Source organism: Montipora foliosa, chromosome 1 (assembly GCF_036669935.1).
Source record: "Montipora foliosa isolate CH-2021 chromosome 1, ASM3666993v2, whole genome shotgun sequence".
NCBI classification, from domain to species: Eukaryota; Metazoa; Cnidaria; class Anthozoa; order Scleractinia; family Acroporidae; genus Montipora; species Montipora foliosa.
Window position 1 is genome coordinate 17,686,466 of NC_090869.1, and position 12,500 is coordinate 17,698,965.

General features: G+C 38.1%; 2 protein-coding genes across 2 annotated transcripts in view; one reads left to right on the top strand and one right to left on the bottom strand.

Moving 5' to 3' along the window:
• Positions 1-9,348, bottom strand: part of LOC137991613 (transmembrane protein 104 homolog) — a 10,301-nt gene extending 953 nt beyond the window's left edge. The window contains exons 1-6 of the mRNA XM_068836674.1: positions 9,197-9,348; positions 8,175-8,570; positions 4,168-4,449; positions 3,541-3,870; positions 2,301-2,402; positions 1-234 (exon numbers count right to left, since the gene is read on the bottom strand). The exon at positions 1-234 is cut by the window's left edge and continues 953 nt beyond it. Coding sequence (XP_068692775.1) covers positions 43-234; positions 2,301-2,402; positions 3,541-3,870; positions 4,168-4,449; positions 8,175-8,570; positions 9,197-9,250 — 1,356 coding nt within the window. The 5' untranslated portion in view covers positions 9,251-9,348 and the 3' untranslated portion in view covers positions 1-42. The remainder of the gene's footprint in view (positions 235-2,300; positions 2,403-3,540; positions 3,871-4,167; positions 4,450-8,174; positions 8,571-9,196) is intronic.
• Positions 9,349-9,365: 17 nt separating this feature from the next.
• Positions 9,366-12,500, top strand: part of LOC137991632 (uncharacterized) — a 9,225-nt gene continuing 6,090 nt past the window's right edge. Inside the window, exon 1 of the mRNA XM_068836690.1 lies at positions 9,366-9,523. Coding sequence (XP_068692791.1) covers positions 9,396-9,523 — 128 coding nt within the window. The 5' untranslated portion in view covers positions 9,366-9,395. The remainder of the gene's footprint in view (positions 9,524-12,500) is intronic.

The following is a 12,500-nucleotide window of genomic DNA, read 5'->3' on the forward strand; positions in this document are numbered from 1 at the left end:
AGCAAATAAGGATTTAACTCTGCAACCTTGAAGTGTCGTTAGTTAAAAGATACTTGTCATCAACACAAAAGCTGAAAATACTAATGTTAGGTATGCCCAAGCTTGGTGCTGGAAAGGTGACATGTGATGATGCATTTGCCGCCAGTGGGGCACTGTTTTATCGAGCTTTTCTCTGGAGTACAATACAAGCAATGCAGGCGTAACAAACATGATGGCCAGACCAGCAAAGGAACCCTGAAATGTAACGTAAAATGAGACGAATTATGTTAGTTCATTAAGGGGACAACAGGGATATCAAAGGGACCGCGCGGAGTGCGTTTGAAAGTGTGTGTGTGGGAAGGGGGGGGGCTAGGTCATGGTATTTGAAAGAGTTGTGTAAATTATTCAGTCTTTGATAAGGCCACCACCTTCATTAAAGAAGAAAACGTCGTACAAATTTCAAAACTAGCCCAGAACGCCTCAAATCGACACAAGGACACAAGGTGAAGTAAGAGTAAGTTTATTTTATTTATTTTCTTCTTTCTTCGTGTTTCCCTTATAAACCCTACAAACTGACTGAGCATTCAATGATGATCCTCGCAGTTATGAATGCAATTTTGGCAATTGCGTAGAGAAGCCTGAGTTTTTCAGGCGAGGATCATAGCGTCAATTGATTTCACATCCGCAGTTCAATTATGCAAATAAACAGTTTCTCCTTCCACGAAAAACCAAGGTAAGGCTGAAGAGAGCAAGGTTAAGCTCCAAACAAGAGGCCAAATATTGAAAGTAACGATGAAATGATATATGAAATGGATCATATATGAACTGCGGATATGAAATCAAGTGAAGCTATGACCCTCGCAGTTACGAACGTTATTTTTGCAATTGCGTAAAGAAACCTGAAAAATTCAGGACTTCAACGGGGTTTGAACCCGTGACCTCGCGATACCGGTGCGACACTCTAAAGAACTGAGCTGTGAAGCCACTGACGTTGGGAGCTGGTCATTTGTGGGTTCCAATGTTCTCGTGAGGAATGAATTAACGATGAAATAATATATGAAAAGGATCATATATGAACTGCGGATATTAAATCAAGTGAAGCTATGATCCTCGCAGTTATGAACGCAATTTCTGCAATTGCGCAAAGAAGCCTGAAAAATTCAGGACTTCAACGGGGTTTGAACCCGTGACCTCGCGATACTGGTGCGACGCTCTAACCAACTGAGATATGAAGCCACTGACGTTGGGAGCTGGTCATTTGTGCGTTCCAGTAATCCGGTGAGGAATGAATCAACGATGATCATTGGTTCAAACCCCGTTGAAGTTCTGAATTTTTCAGGCTTCTTTACGGAATTGCAAACATTGAGTTCATAATTGCGAGGATCATAGCTTCACTTGATTTGCTAGTAACATTGGGTAAAGCATTTTCATCATTCATGTCTTCAAAGGTTGAGTACCACTCACGTGGAGCGGATGACATCATCGTTTTAATTTCGATGCGTTTGATTGTCAGCTACTGTCCACTTTCGAGAGCGTTTTCAAATCGATGCAGTTTCGATAAATACGCTCAGCGTTTAAGTGTGGACAAAAGGTCTAAACGCATCGAAATGTAAAAAACGTTTTCAATCAAGTGCCCAAGGAAATATCTAAAGTTTGTTATGGATTTGAAAATTGGTTCAAAACTCCCCCACAGCCATTCTAAGGAATCGGGCCGGGGTTTTCCTGCACGCCTTTGATTATCTACATCTAAAGTGTGATTGGCCAAACTAATCACCATGTTTTGAAATGACTTCATTCAGCTAAGAATAATAACAATTGCTCAGTGAAGTTTTTCGACACATGGCAGATCAAAAAAATTAAATTTATAAAAATAATTGTCAAGTTCCCTGCTGGTCCTAATGTGCATGTGAGGGCATACGCCCAACAGTGGTCTGTCAGGTAGGTACAGTAGTGTACTGTAGCTGAACGTCACTGTCAGGCTTTGAAACCTCTCCACTGGCTTTAATCAGCTGGTGAGTGTGAAAATGTCAAAAAAATAAAATGATGATAGTCAAGTGGTTTTGTTTCCAAATAATTTTGGATCATTCAGATGGCTGAGGTGCGTATGGCAGGGAAGCTAATGGCGGCCACTTCTTTGAATCCTACAAAAAATGTTGTTCCAATACTAACTACTAGTTTTAACATGCACTAGTTAAAGAAAGAGGTAGTCACCTTCAGTCTCACTTCCACTCACAAGCATACAGCTGTACCATGTATATTACTACATGTTTCCCCCCCCCCCCCAAAAAAAAAAAAAAAAATAATAATAATAATTTACCAACCGTTAAGGACACTAATTGACCAACATCATGGATGAAAACTGCAATAACTACTGGTGGCATCAGAGCAACAACTGTGAATATCTGCTGGCTAAAAATTAAGCCCTAGGAAATGATAAAGTAACACAAAACTATCAGACACTTGAAGCATGCATGTAGAGATTAATTTACTGCCTACATGCGACCAGTAAAAACTCAAGCCAGTACTAAAAAACTGGTGAGAAAGACACTGTTCTTTCAGTCAATATTGAATGTAGTATTGAGCAGCAGAAAGTATTGCCATTTTGAATGAATCCTTTGTGTTAATGCCAAGCCACTGATTGTTCCATGGACCACTTTAAGTTGACTGACACTAAATTCCTACAGACCTCTAGGCATGAACTGATGAGTTTTGTCAAGCCAAACTGAGTTTTACAACTAGTTAATTTTGAATTGAAATCACCTTGTAATAAGGCCTCTGAAAAGTCTGAATCCTCAAATACACACAAAAAAAGAAAACTTCATATCACAGCCTTAATAATAATAATTGTCACTGTCCTGGACCTCTGAGGCCAAGAAAATATATAACTGAAAGCCATTATAACTACAGTATACATGTAGCACAGTAGAGGCAGAGTGGCCCCGTGGTTTGGTTGCTTGCCCTGAGATCCAGATATCCCCAGTTCAAAACCAGTTAATAATTTGATCACATGTTGAATTTGCAGTTAGGTACATGTAACTCCCTGATTCAACTTCTCCCCTGCCCTTGTAAATAGCCAACTGGTTTGGCACTGACCAGTTGGGATTCTTTTCAACAGTTGATAGTATTATGTTTTGTAGTTTAGTTGATCAGGGGCCACCGAGAGGGAGGGGATGGGGGGCTATACCCCCCACTTTTTTCCTTCAGTGTCCTTTTCTCCTAAACCTCTCCCCCTTCCCTCACACTTCACTCCCGTGATCCATACCAATCCACAGCGCCCCCACCCCTCCCCCACTTGCAAACGTCCTCCATGGTCGCTTTTGATTGTGTTTCACTGGACCTATATTAAAGTCACCCCTATGGAGAGTGGTCAATTAAGTATGTAAATGTATAATCCAGAAAGCGGCGAAGATCAAAACCAATAATATTATTATTCTTATTATTACCAATCAAATAAAGTTAAGATGATATGATGTTGCCAAGGATTATGATATTATCTTTATTGTACATGATGATTGTCATCATTATTACTGATGTTGTTGTTATCATGATAATTCAACATACCTTTGACAATGGAAAAAGTTCCATTAAGTTGTTCCTCAGAGTTATGCAGATTAAAGGAAAGTTGCTACTTAGGGTAAAGACAGGGTACAAAATGAGAAAATTTGCCAAAATCCCCACAGAGCTATCACCAAAGTTTAATGAGTAGAGTTGGCTAATTTGAGATACAGGTTTGTTGATGACAGCTGTGAATACCATGGTGCCACAGTACAGAAGCACAATGATGTAATCTACTAAAACAACTTTTAAAGTCTTTCTTTTGTCAGCCAAAGGAATTATTACAGATGGAATGCTGTGATGGCACATAAACGTGAAGACTGTCATTCCAATCAGCTGCAAGGGAAAGAAAGGTATCATTGCTGTAATTACAGTATAACCCATGAAATAATTTATTGATCATCATGTCGAGATGGAAAAATCTATGCTGCACTGTTTAAGTGCAGTCAATGTTACGAGATGTCACCGCATCTCATAGAAGTAAATATTACAGTACACATATATAAATATATTATTGCCTGAGTGCATTATAATTATAATTCCATTGAATTTAAGAAACAAAACAAAAAAACGGCTGTAACTTTTTTAGTATATGCCCTAAAACTCAGTTCTTGAGAGGACTGGGTACCATACCTCTTTTGCCTTTTCTGCATCCCATAATATTAACTGATCTATAGGCACACTTTGTCCATTTGCAATGTCCAATACTGTGAGTACAATCATAAGTACCATTGCAGAGTTCCTCATTACCATAGTAAACATTTGAAGGTAAGTAGTCTTTTGAAAGTTGAAGAAACAAAATGGTCCTATTAACATGACGAAGCCCCAAAGGAAGGAGTAGTAAGATATTTGATGGCTTGCACTTGTAGCTTTCTCTAAAGTTGTTGTGACCGATACAGCATATATAGCAAGATCCTGCAAAGGAGAGTCCAAAAATTCAAATTGTCAATACATGAAGCCTTGAACAAACTCCTGTCCAAGTTTATTTTCATCCTACATTCCCCCTGCAAGTAAATAGACCAATAGGCCTTAGCTTTCACTGCCTGTTAAGAATTCCCCTATTTTCCAGTGACTGTGATCTCAAAATGCAGGAAATGGCATCTTAGAGGAACATGTATATCTTTTTTCCTGGACCCCCCTAGAGGCTTGCACCTGCAGTGCTCGTCAGCAGTTACGCCGCTCCTAAAACCTCCCTTTTTTACTTACAGACATGGCAGAACTGACGCAGTCATCAGTCACGTAGTCATCAGAAGGAAAGGTAAGCGTACAGACATTATAGTGAATCAATAACTTCAAATAAAAATTAAATAGTTCTGAACCAGCAGAAAATTAATACAAATGAATGCAAACACCAGTTCATTATAATAACTATCATATTATTATCAATATACGCGGCCAAATAGAAAATCGGCCTCCTCAAAACACACGCTCAGCGGGCCGCAAAAGACTTACAGTGGGCTGCTAATGCATTATCAGCCCTACAGCTGATTGGTTCTTGCTTCATCATCCGATGGATTTTGTGATATTATTTATAGACAATTTTACGCATGTTTTTGGTAATTTTAAATAAGTTCACTGGACTGAGTTGATTCTTTAATAGCTTGTTCAATCAACACTTACATGATTTGAAGTGACTTTGAATTCATTATTCACTTAGCTTGTATTATTAAAACTCGCATTCTTGATATAATTTGGCCTTGTTTATTGATAATAATGATAATGACATGACTTTTTTCGGGAATATTGTTTATTTGCGCCCTTGTAGTCAGCCAAAGGACTGTGAGGGCCAAGTTATTCCCTTATTAACACCTTCGTCTTGCTTTTTATTCACCAATATTCAGTTCGTCTTTGGAGAATAATATTTTTATTGTGAACAAAATTGTTTGACTTGTGGCCATTTTGAAAAAAAAATGCTTTATATGTTATTATCACATAATAATCACCTCAAGTGCAGCCAATGAATGCAGAGAATTTTCAATAATCACCTTGATTCGTAATTATACTAATTGCTGCCGCACTTGCATGAGCCTGAGGTGAACAAACAAGACAGTGCAAATGGAGGAATTATTGATGCATGGTATGATCCTGCTCTGTTTTTCATTTCACTTCTCGCATCCTCAAATTATAGATAGCTAATACACTGTCGTGCAACAAAAAAATAAATCGGAAATCGTTCAATGAGAATGGCCAAGAACTTGGAATGTTGTAGGAAACAAATCTATTAACCACCTCTCCAACTCTCAGGTCTGTGTGGTTTACATAAATTGATAATGTTTCTCAGCCCATTTCTGAGTCATTTGTTCCAGCGTTTCACTCAACTACATTGTATTTGTAGAGTTTTACAGGGAGATGCCATGTGATCCACCAATATGGTGGCCTTGAATCAGCATAAACATCAGTTCTGGAGTTCAATTTGCGATGAAAGCGCTTACTTCTCACTCATGATATAAAATACATGCATGTATCAAACACATCTACTATTAAATGTACTTGAAAGGCTCAAACTGAGTTTCGTAGGGATAGACATTTTTTTCAACCAAATAGCTTTGTATCATGGTGTTACGCAAGCTGGTGACAATTCGGAAATTCAGAATGCTTCATTTCCTGAACAAAAGATGTCACAGAACTGGAAACTTGAAAAAAGATTTAGATTTTAGAATTTGATGATGTCACTGCAAAATTTAAAACCATCTATTGTTTTCTTTCTTCTCTCAAGTGGGGTCCAGAAGGGTCGAGGTCCAGTTAGGAATCCAGTTTGGGGGTCCACGTTTTGTATCATCCCTGCTCAAGACCTACACCTGTATAAAAATCCCCTTTCCATTCGACACATGAACTGTCGTTAAATTGCCACAAGCATAACTGACCAGTCATCTCCCTTCCCCTCAGTAGCATTTCTACCATTTAGGTAAACTAGCAGTAATTATTAGGAAGTGAGGAAGTGTAACAATAAAAAGAATTAAAAAACTTGTTGTCACTGACTAAAAAACTTATGTAAAAAGGACGTTTCGGTCAAAATACTATGATCTTCTTGAGCATAAAATGGCTTACGAATACAAAATGAGTGCTTAAAGGCGCTAGGTCATGCAATTTTAGGCAATTTCATCATTGATCAAATGGTCATAGAATTAACTGAAATAACAAAATAACGGCTCAAAACTTAACTATAGAGGAACTCAAACAAAACACAGGAAAGCTAAGGAGGGACAAGGATGGACAGAACTGGGGAGGATTGATATGGATTGCAATTGCGTAAATTTGAAAAACGTCGGCCCACCTTTTTTCAAATTTATATCAGTTTATATCAAAATGTCATTTAAACAGCTGGAAAATCATTCTCAATTGTAACGTGGCCGTGATTTTGCAAATGAAAGACTCTTGCTCTGCCAATTTGACATTTAGAGCTCATAACTAACAAAATTAAACAAAATTACCTAAAACAGCGTGACCTAGCCCCTTTAAAAAGCCGTAGAAACGTCACTTGGGATTGCCAAGGGCCTTGTAAATGTCCGGAATGTAAACGTGTTCATTAATGGAATTAGGTTCGCGAATTGAATGCCACGCTTCTAAAAATAATCTTTTTCCCCATTGGAGACAACGGTCAATGATGTCAAGGTCAAAATCGTGATTATTCTCTACGCAATGTTGGGTTAATAAAGAATTCTTATCTCCTGTAAAAATCGCTCTTTTGTGTCCTCTTGTTCTAGATCTTAAGGCCCTTGATGTTTGACCGATATAAACTTTTGTCACAGTTTTTACACTTAATTTTATAGATGACTCCTGTTGATAGCTCTTTACTAATTAAAATTAATCTTTAGGTTTTCTTAAAATGGAGCCGACGGTCATTACGGGTTTTTGGGCAACATTGATATTGAAATGATGACAAAGTATATATAGGTCAAACATCAAGGGCCTTAAGATCTAGAACAAGAGAACACAAAAGAGCGATTTTTACAGGAGATAAGAATTCTTTATTAACCCAGAGTAGTAGAGAATAATCATGATCTTGACCTTGACGACGTCAAGGTCATTGACCGTTGTCCCCAATGGGAAAAAGATTATTTTTGGAAGCGTGGCATTCAATTCGCGAACCTGTAATTCCATTAATGAACACGTTTACATTCCGGACATTTACAAAGCCCTTGGCAATCCCAAGTGACATTTCTACGGCATTTTAAGCACTCATTTTGTCTTCGTAAGCCATTTTATGCTGAAGAAGGTCATAGTATTTCGACCGAAACATCCTTTTTAAGTTTTTTAGTCAGTGACAACAATTTTTTTAAAATTCTTTTTATCATGCCTGACTACAACTACATGTACGGTATTTTTAAACTCAAGTGTAACAATAATTATTATTATTATTGACAGTTATACTTCCTCACCTAAAAGTGAGGCTTACAGATTTTACTCTGTCTAAGGCCAGACGAAGTATTAGGTCAGTGAATGGGTTTGTAATCCATGTATCATGTTAGACTTTGGAATTGGGAAAGGACAAAACAGTTCAAAAATAAAGAAATATGATATGATACTATACCTTTCTTTCAAAAGGGAGAAGTACATGTCCAATTACTGTCAGTTTTTCTAACTTATGGGCCCTGATTTTATCAGAAATCTGAAAAAATTATTCGCGGAACAGTACTCACTCCATAAAGGTATAAGCATAGAACCGCATAAAAGAAGGTTGATCCTGCAGCTCCCAAGAACATTTCAGACATATAGCCCATCTCAAATTTCTCTTCAATATCAAATAACGGTGGTGAAAGCACGTCGGTCTTGACTTTGATTTGGCTCGTTTCCCCCAAAGCAACAATTTCAGTGTCACAACCTTTCATATGTCCTTTCCTTGTTACTGGTTTTGTTCCTCGCCAGGCATTTGCTGTGGCAAGAACTTCTATCAGGAAAGTAATACTGATGAATGCCATAAATGAGACAGTCGTCAGACAGAGTATTCCTGCAATGATTCCAGCTTTGGCGATAGCGGCTGGAAGAGCTAGGACACCAACACCCATAAGAAGATTGAAAAGAAAAATTGCTGCTACCTGAAACCAAAATATAGTCATATTAAGAACATCATTCTGCCAAATCTTGTGAGTATAATTTTGATAACCTGGCAAATAATTCTCAGTGGTGCTCTTGTCAAATTTAAGCAGGAAAATAGGACACAATACATGTATGACTCTCATGTATTAGACATAACTGGCATGCCTGTAGGTTGAGATCAAATATCATGCCAGGTCATTGCTTTATACTGGTCACGCTTATTCTGTGCCATTTTCATGCAACCTTTTACTTTAGTGATTGATTGAGATGGTGCCTGTCTCTGTCATTCATTAAATGAATTTCTGTCTTAATCTTTAAGTCAGTTTGTCTCAGTGGGGGGCTCAGGCAACATATTTGGTTTGAGTTTTTTTGTTCACTACTCTCCTCACAAACCAATGTTTGATTTGATTTCTGTGTACAAATGACCCCAGTTAGTATCCCAGCGCTATAAGAGTTGACACTAAAGTCAAGTGCATCATCATCATCATATGAGTTGGATACAAACAACTAGTGAAGCTGAGATTCTCGAACATAGAATTGATCATGAATTAAAGAGCTGAAGAGCAGTGTATATGCATTGTCCAATTTATATTTGATTGAAGCCAGCAAACGTTAGAAAACATACCTTGGCAGAGTAGCTGGAGGACGAAAGGTGGCTTTCAATAAATTTTCTAGACATTACGAGTTTCTTTGAGACCAAACTAAATTCGTGGAACGTCAAAACACTTCAAATGATGTCGCCATATGCATTGTCGCCATCTTGCATTTGAAAAAAGCAAACCTTTTGCCCAGGCCTCCTTGATATTGGTACTTCCTCGTCCATCATGGCGGCCAAAAAGATCGATGTTCCCTTCAATGAAAATTACGCAATACTGCGTATGAAAAGTGGGGAAAACAGGCTGAACCCTGAGTTTCTGAGAGAATTCAATTGTGCTCTTGACGAAATTGAAAGGTATTTGAGTGGTCTTCTTAATTCTATCAAAGTTATTCATTACAAGGTAGCAAGAGCTACAGGAAATTTTATGCCATAAAGCAAAGCTTGCTGAACTGCTAATTACCGCGGCACTTATTTGCAAAAGAATGACACGCATTGCATTGATTTAAGGTCTTTTTGCAAATTGGAGTGCATAACGACGAAAAGCAAAGCAAATATGATTGAGCTAGTTATAAAGTAGGCAAGTAACTTTATTTATCCACATACCGCATATGAGCGAAGGCTCGTTTAAGGACGTTCGCGCCAAAATCTTCCTACGGTGAGATTTTCTTCATTTCTCGCCTAGAGTTAGGTCATAAAGTACTTACCCCAAAAATAAAAAAAAAATTGGGGGTCACCGCCTTTGTTTCGGAGAAAATGGCAGTGGAAAAATGCCTTAATTTCGATAAATCTGTCATAATAACGAAAGGTAGCCTCATCTGCTCATCCATCGAAAATTCTAAAAATAAACTGTCAGAGTGAAGGTTTCCGTGCATAAGTTTTTAGGGGTGGGATTTTAAGATAATTTTATGCCGCTAGGGATGTCGTTAACAGTAGAGTTCATCCTGGACGAGCGTTTTCGTAACTTCTATCGGTTGTAACCACTACCGGAATTCGATGGCACGAGAAAAGAAAATTTAAAAAAAAGACAACTTCTTACGGTGAGATTTTTTTCATTTTATCATATTTTGTAGATAGTAAGTAGAGTAAGTGATTCATGATTAAAAAAATAGGGGTCACCGATGATCCAAGGGAGTAAAATCGATGTGATTTTACGAAGCTCTTGGAAAACTTCCTTTTGTCACGTTTTTGCGTGACCTGTCGAGGGAGGACTGGAACCCAGGAGAGGATCGATCGTTGAAGGGATGAAAGGTTTTTACCCCAAAACAAAGCTTTCTCGAGCACAGCATCGAAGTTTTAAGCAGTCGTCATCTTCATTTGGTCAGTGTTTTGTATAATATTTCTCCATTGCCGTCGTGCTCGTCTTCTGGAGTGTGGTTTTTGTGAAATTTAATCGCTTGTTTTTTCCACGCAGGTCCGCACTATTCAAGCCGACGAGGACGAAAATACTTCTCTATTATCACGAAAGTAAAGGAAAAGAACTTCAAAAACATACATTCGTTTTGAACTTAAGTTCGTAGGGTAATAAAAACATTAAAAAAAGAAACAGCCCCATTAAATCTACGCAACGGTTCGTCCTCGAGTTTTCCAAACTTTCAGCCTCTACTCGATCAGCAGCTACCTTTTCCAGAACTTTTCCATCCTCCCGCTCACTTCTCTTCAACGTTTCATGATGATTCGGAAATAAATGTGCCATTCTTTTGCCGGCTTGGAATTTTTTCCCCGGCGTTTTTGTCGCCATGTTATTTTAACTAATGCTTGAACAATATTTATGAAAGTCAAGTAGACTAGTGCACGACTGATAAAAACAAAGCGAACATCAGTCGTGCAGTAGTCTACTTGACTTTTCAAAATATTTTTAATCAATTTTGATCTTCTCTTATCCAACGCTGTGCAAGACTTATCGTCCACGGTTTCTGCAAAGGTTTTCAAACCTCAACTTCACTAATGCTCGAAGTAATGCGTGACATATTACAGTCGCGTTACCTGCGCAGTTACGTTGCGCACAAACAATTAGCGCGAACGTCCTTAAATGCAAATGTATAATAAAGGATTATTTTAACATGAATGTTATTGTTCAAGTTGAAAAAATGGAAAGATAATATATATGCTATTAATTTATGTGTTTGCACAGAATACAGTTGCATTCAAGCGAGGATGATTGATAGTGATATCCGTTTCAAATTTCTCCTGAAAACATTTATATTCTGTGATGTTTTTATGTTGGGCTAGATTCTAGAATACCCCGCCACTAAAATCTGTAGCTAGAGATTAAAAACCTGCTTCCGCAGTCCCGCAGTCATTTTATTTGCATATGGTTTTTGCCAGACTTTTGCAGAGCTTCTCCCTCACCCGTCAAATTTGCATTTACGGCGGGTGCAATAACTGTGTGACCCGCATGTTGTCTCGCATTGCTTGCCATATTGGCTCGCATGACTCGCAGCCATGGCTCGCATGAGCACTCGTTTACTGAATAAATTAAGCCAAAGTCCTTGTTTCAGTAGTAACGCTTTAAGCACTCTTTTAAAGTGGTACTATGACCAAAACAGTAAATTCTTTTTTTCTTTGGATTTCAAAGCTATGTTAACTAAACACTTAAAGTGACCCAAGTTTTAAGTTCTGATTTTAAAAAGACACCTGTTTATTTTAACTGGAATTTTCTTATTTATTGGCCGCCCTTACTACTGGTAACTTTAAATTTTGAGAGAGCTGGGTCGAGGATAAAAATTGACATCAAAGACTCGCTAGTTTAAGAATGCAATGCGTGTGTACGTACGTGGCTGAATTAATATGCAGTGCGGGAGTTTCAGGCTTTCAGATTTTTAAACTTGTATTTTGCATATAAAATAAGTTGTGTTTACATGCTGGAATTGTAAGCTACTGTAGTGAGTAAATGACGTCACTTTCCCAAGATCCAACCCTCTGAGGTCCAATTGGTCAGTTTTGAATGGGAGTAATGGCGGACCGTGAAATCCAAAATTATACAGCCTTAAGATAAAAAATTGTTAATGAAAGCTCAAAATTTTGCTCGTCTGGTGTTAGGCTAGTCTCCCTCGCAGCCGTTTTTAGTCTCGTCACGCAACACTCCACGCTCAACGTGGGGAGGAGTGTTGCGTGATGAGACTAAAAACGGCTGCGAGGGAGACTAGTGTTAGGCAAACACGCTGCCAAAAATTATCTGAAGAAAAAAAGGAGACGATTTTTTTATCATAGTACCACTTTAAAATTTTTTCGCTTTCGTTCTACTGTTCGGTTAACTACACTTTACAAGATTGTGTGAAGAATTAGGACTTGTTTACTGATTAAGTCCAAGCGCTTGTTTCAGTGATTAGGC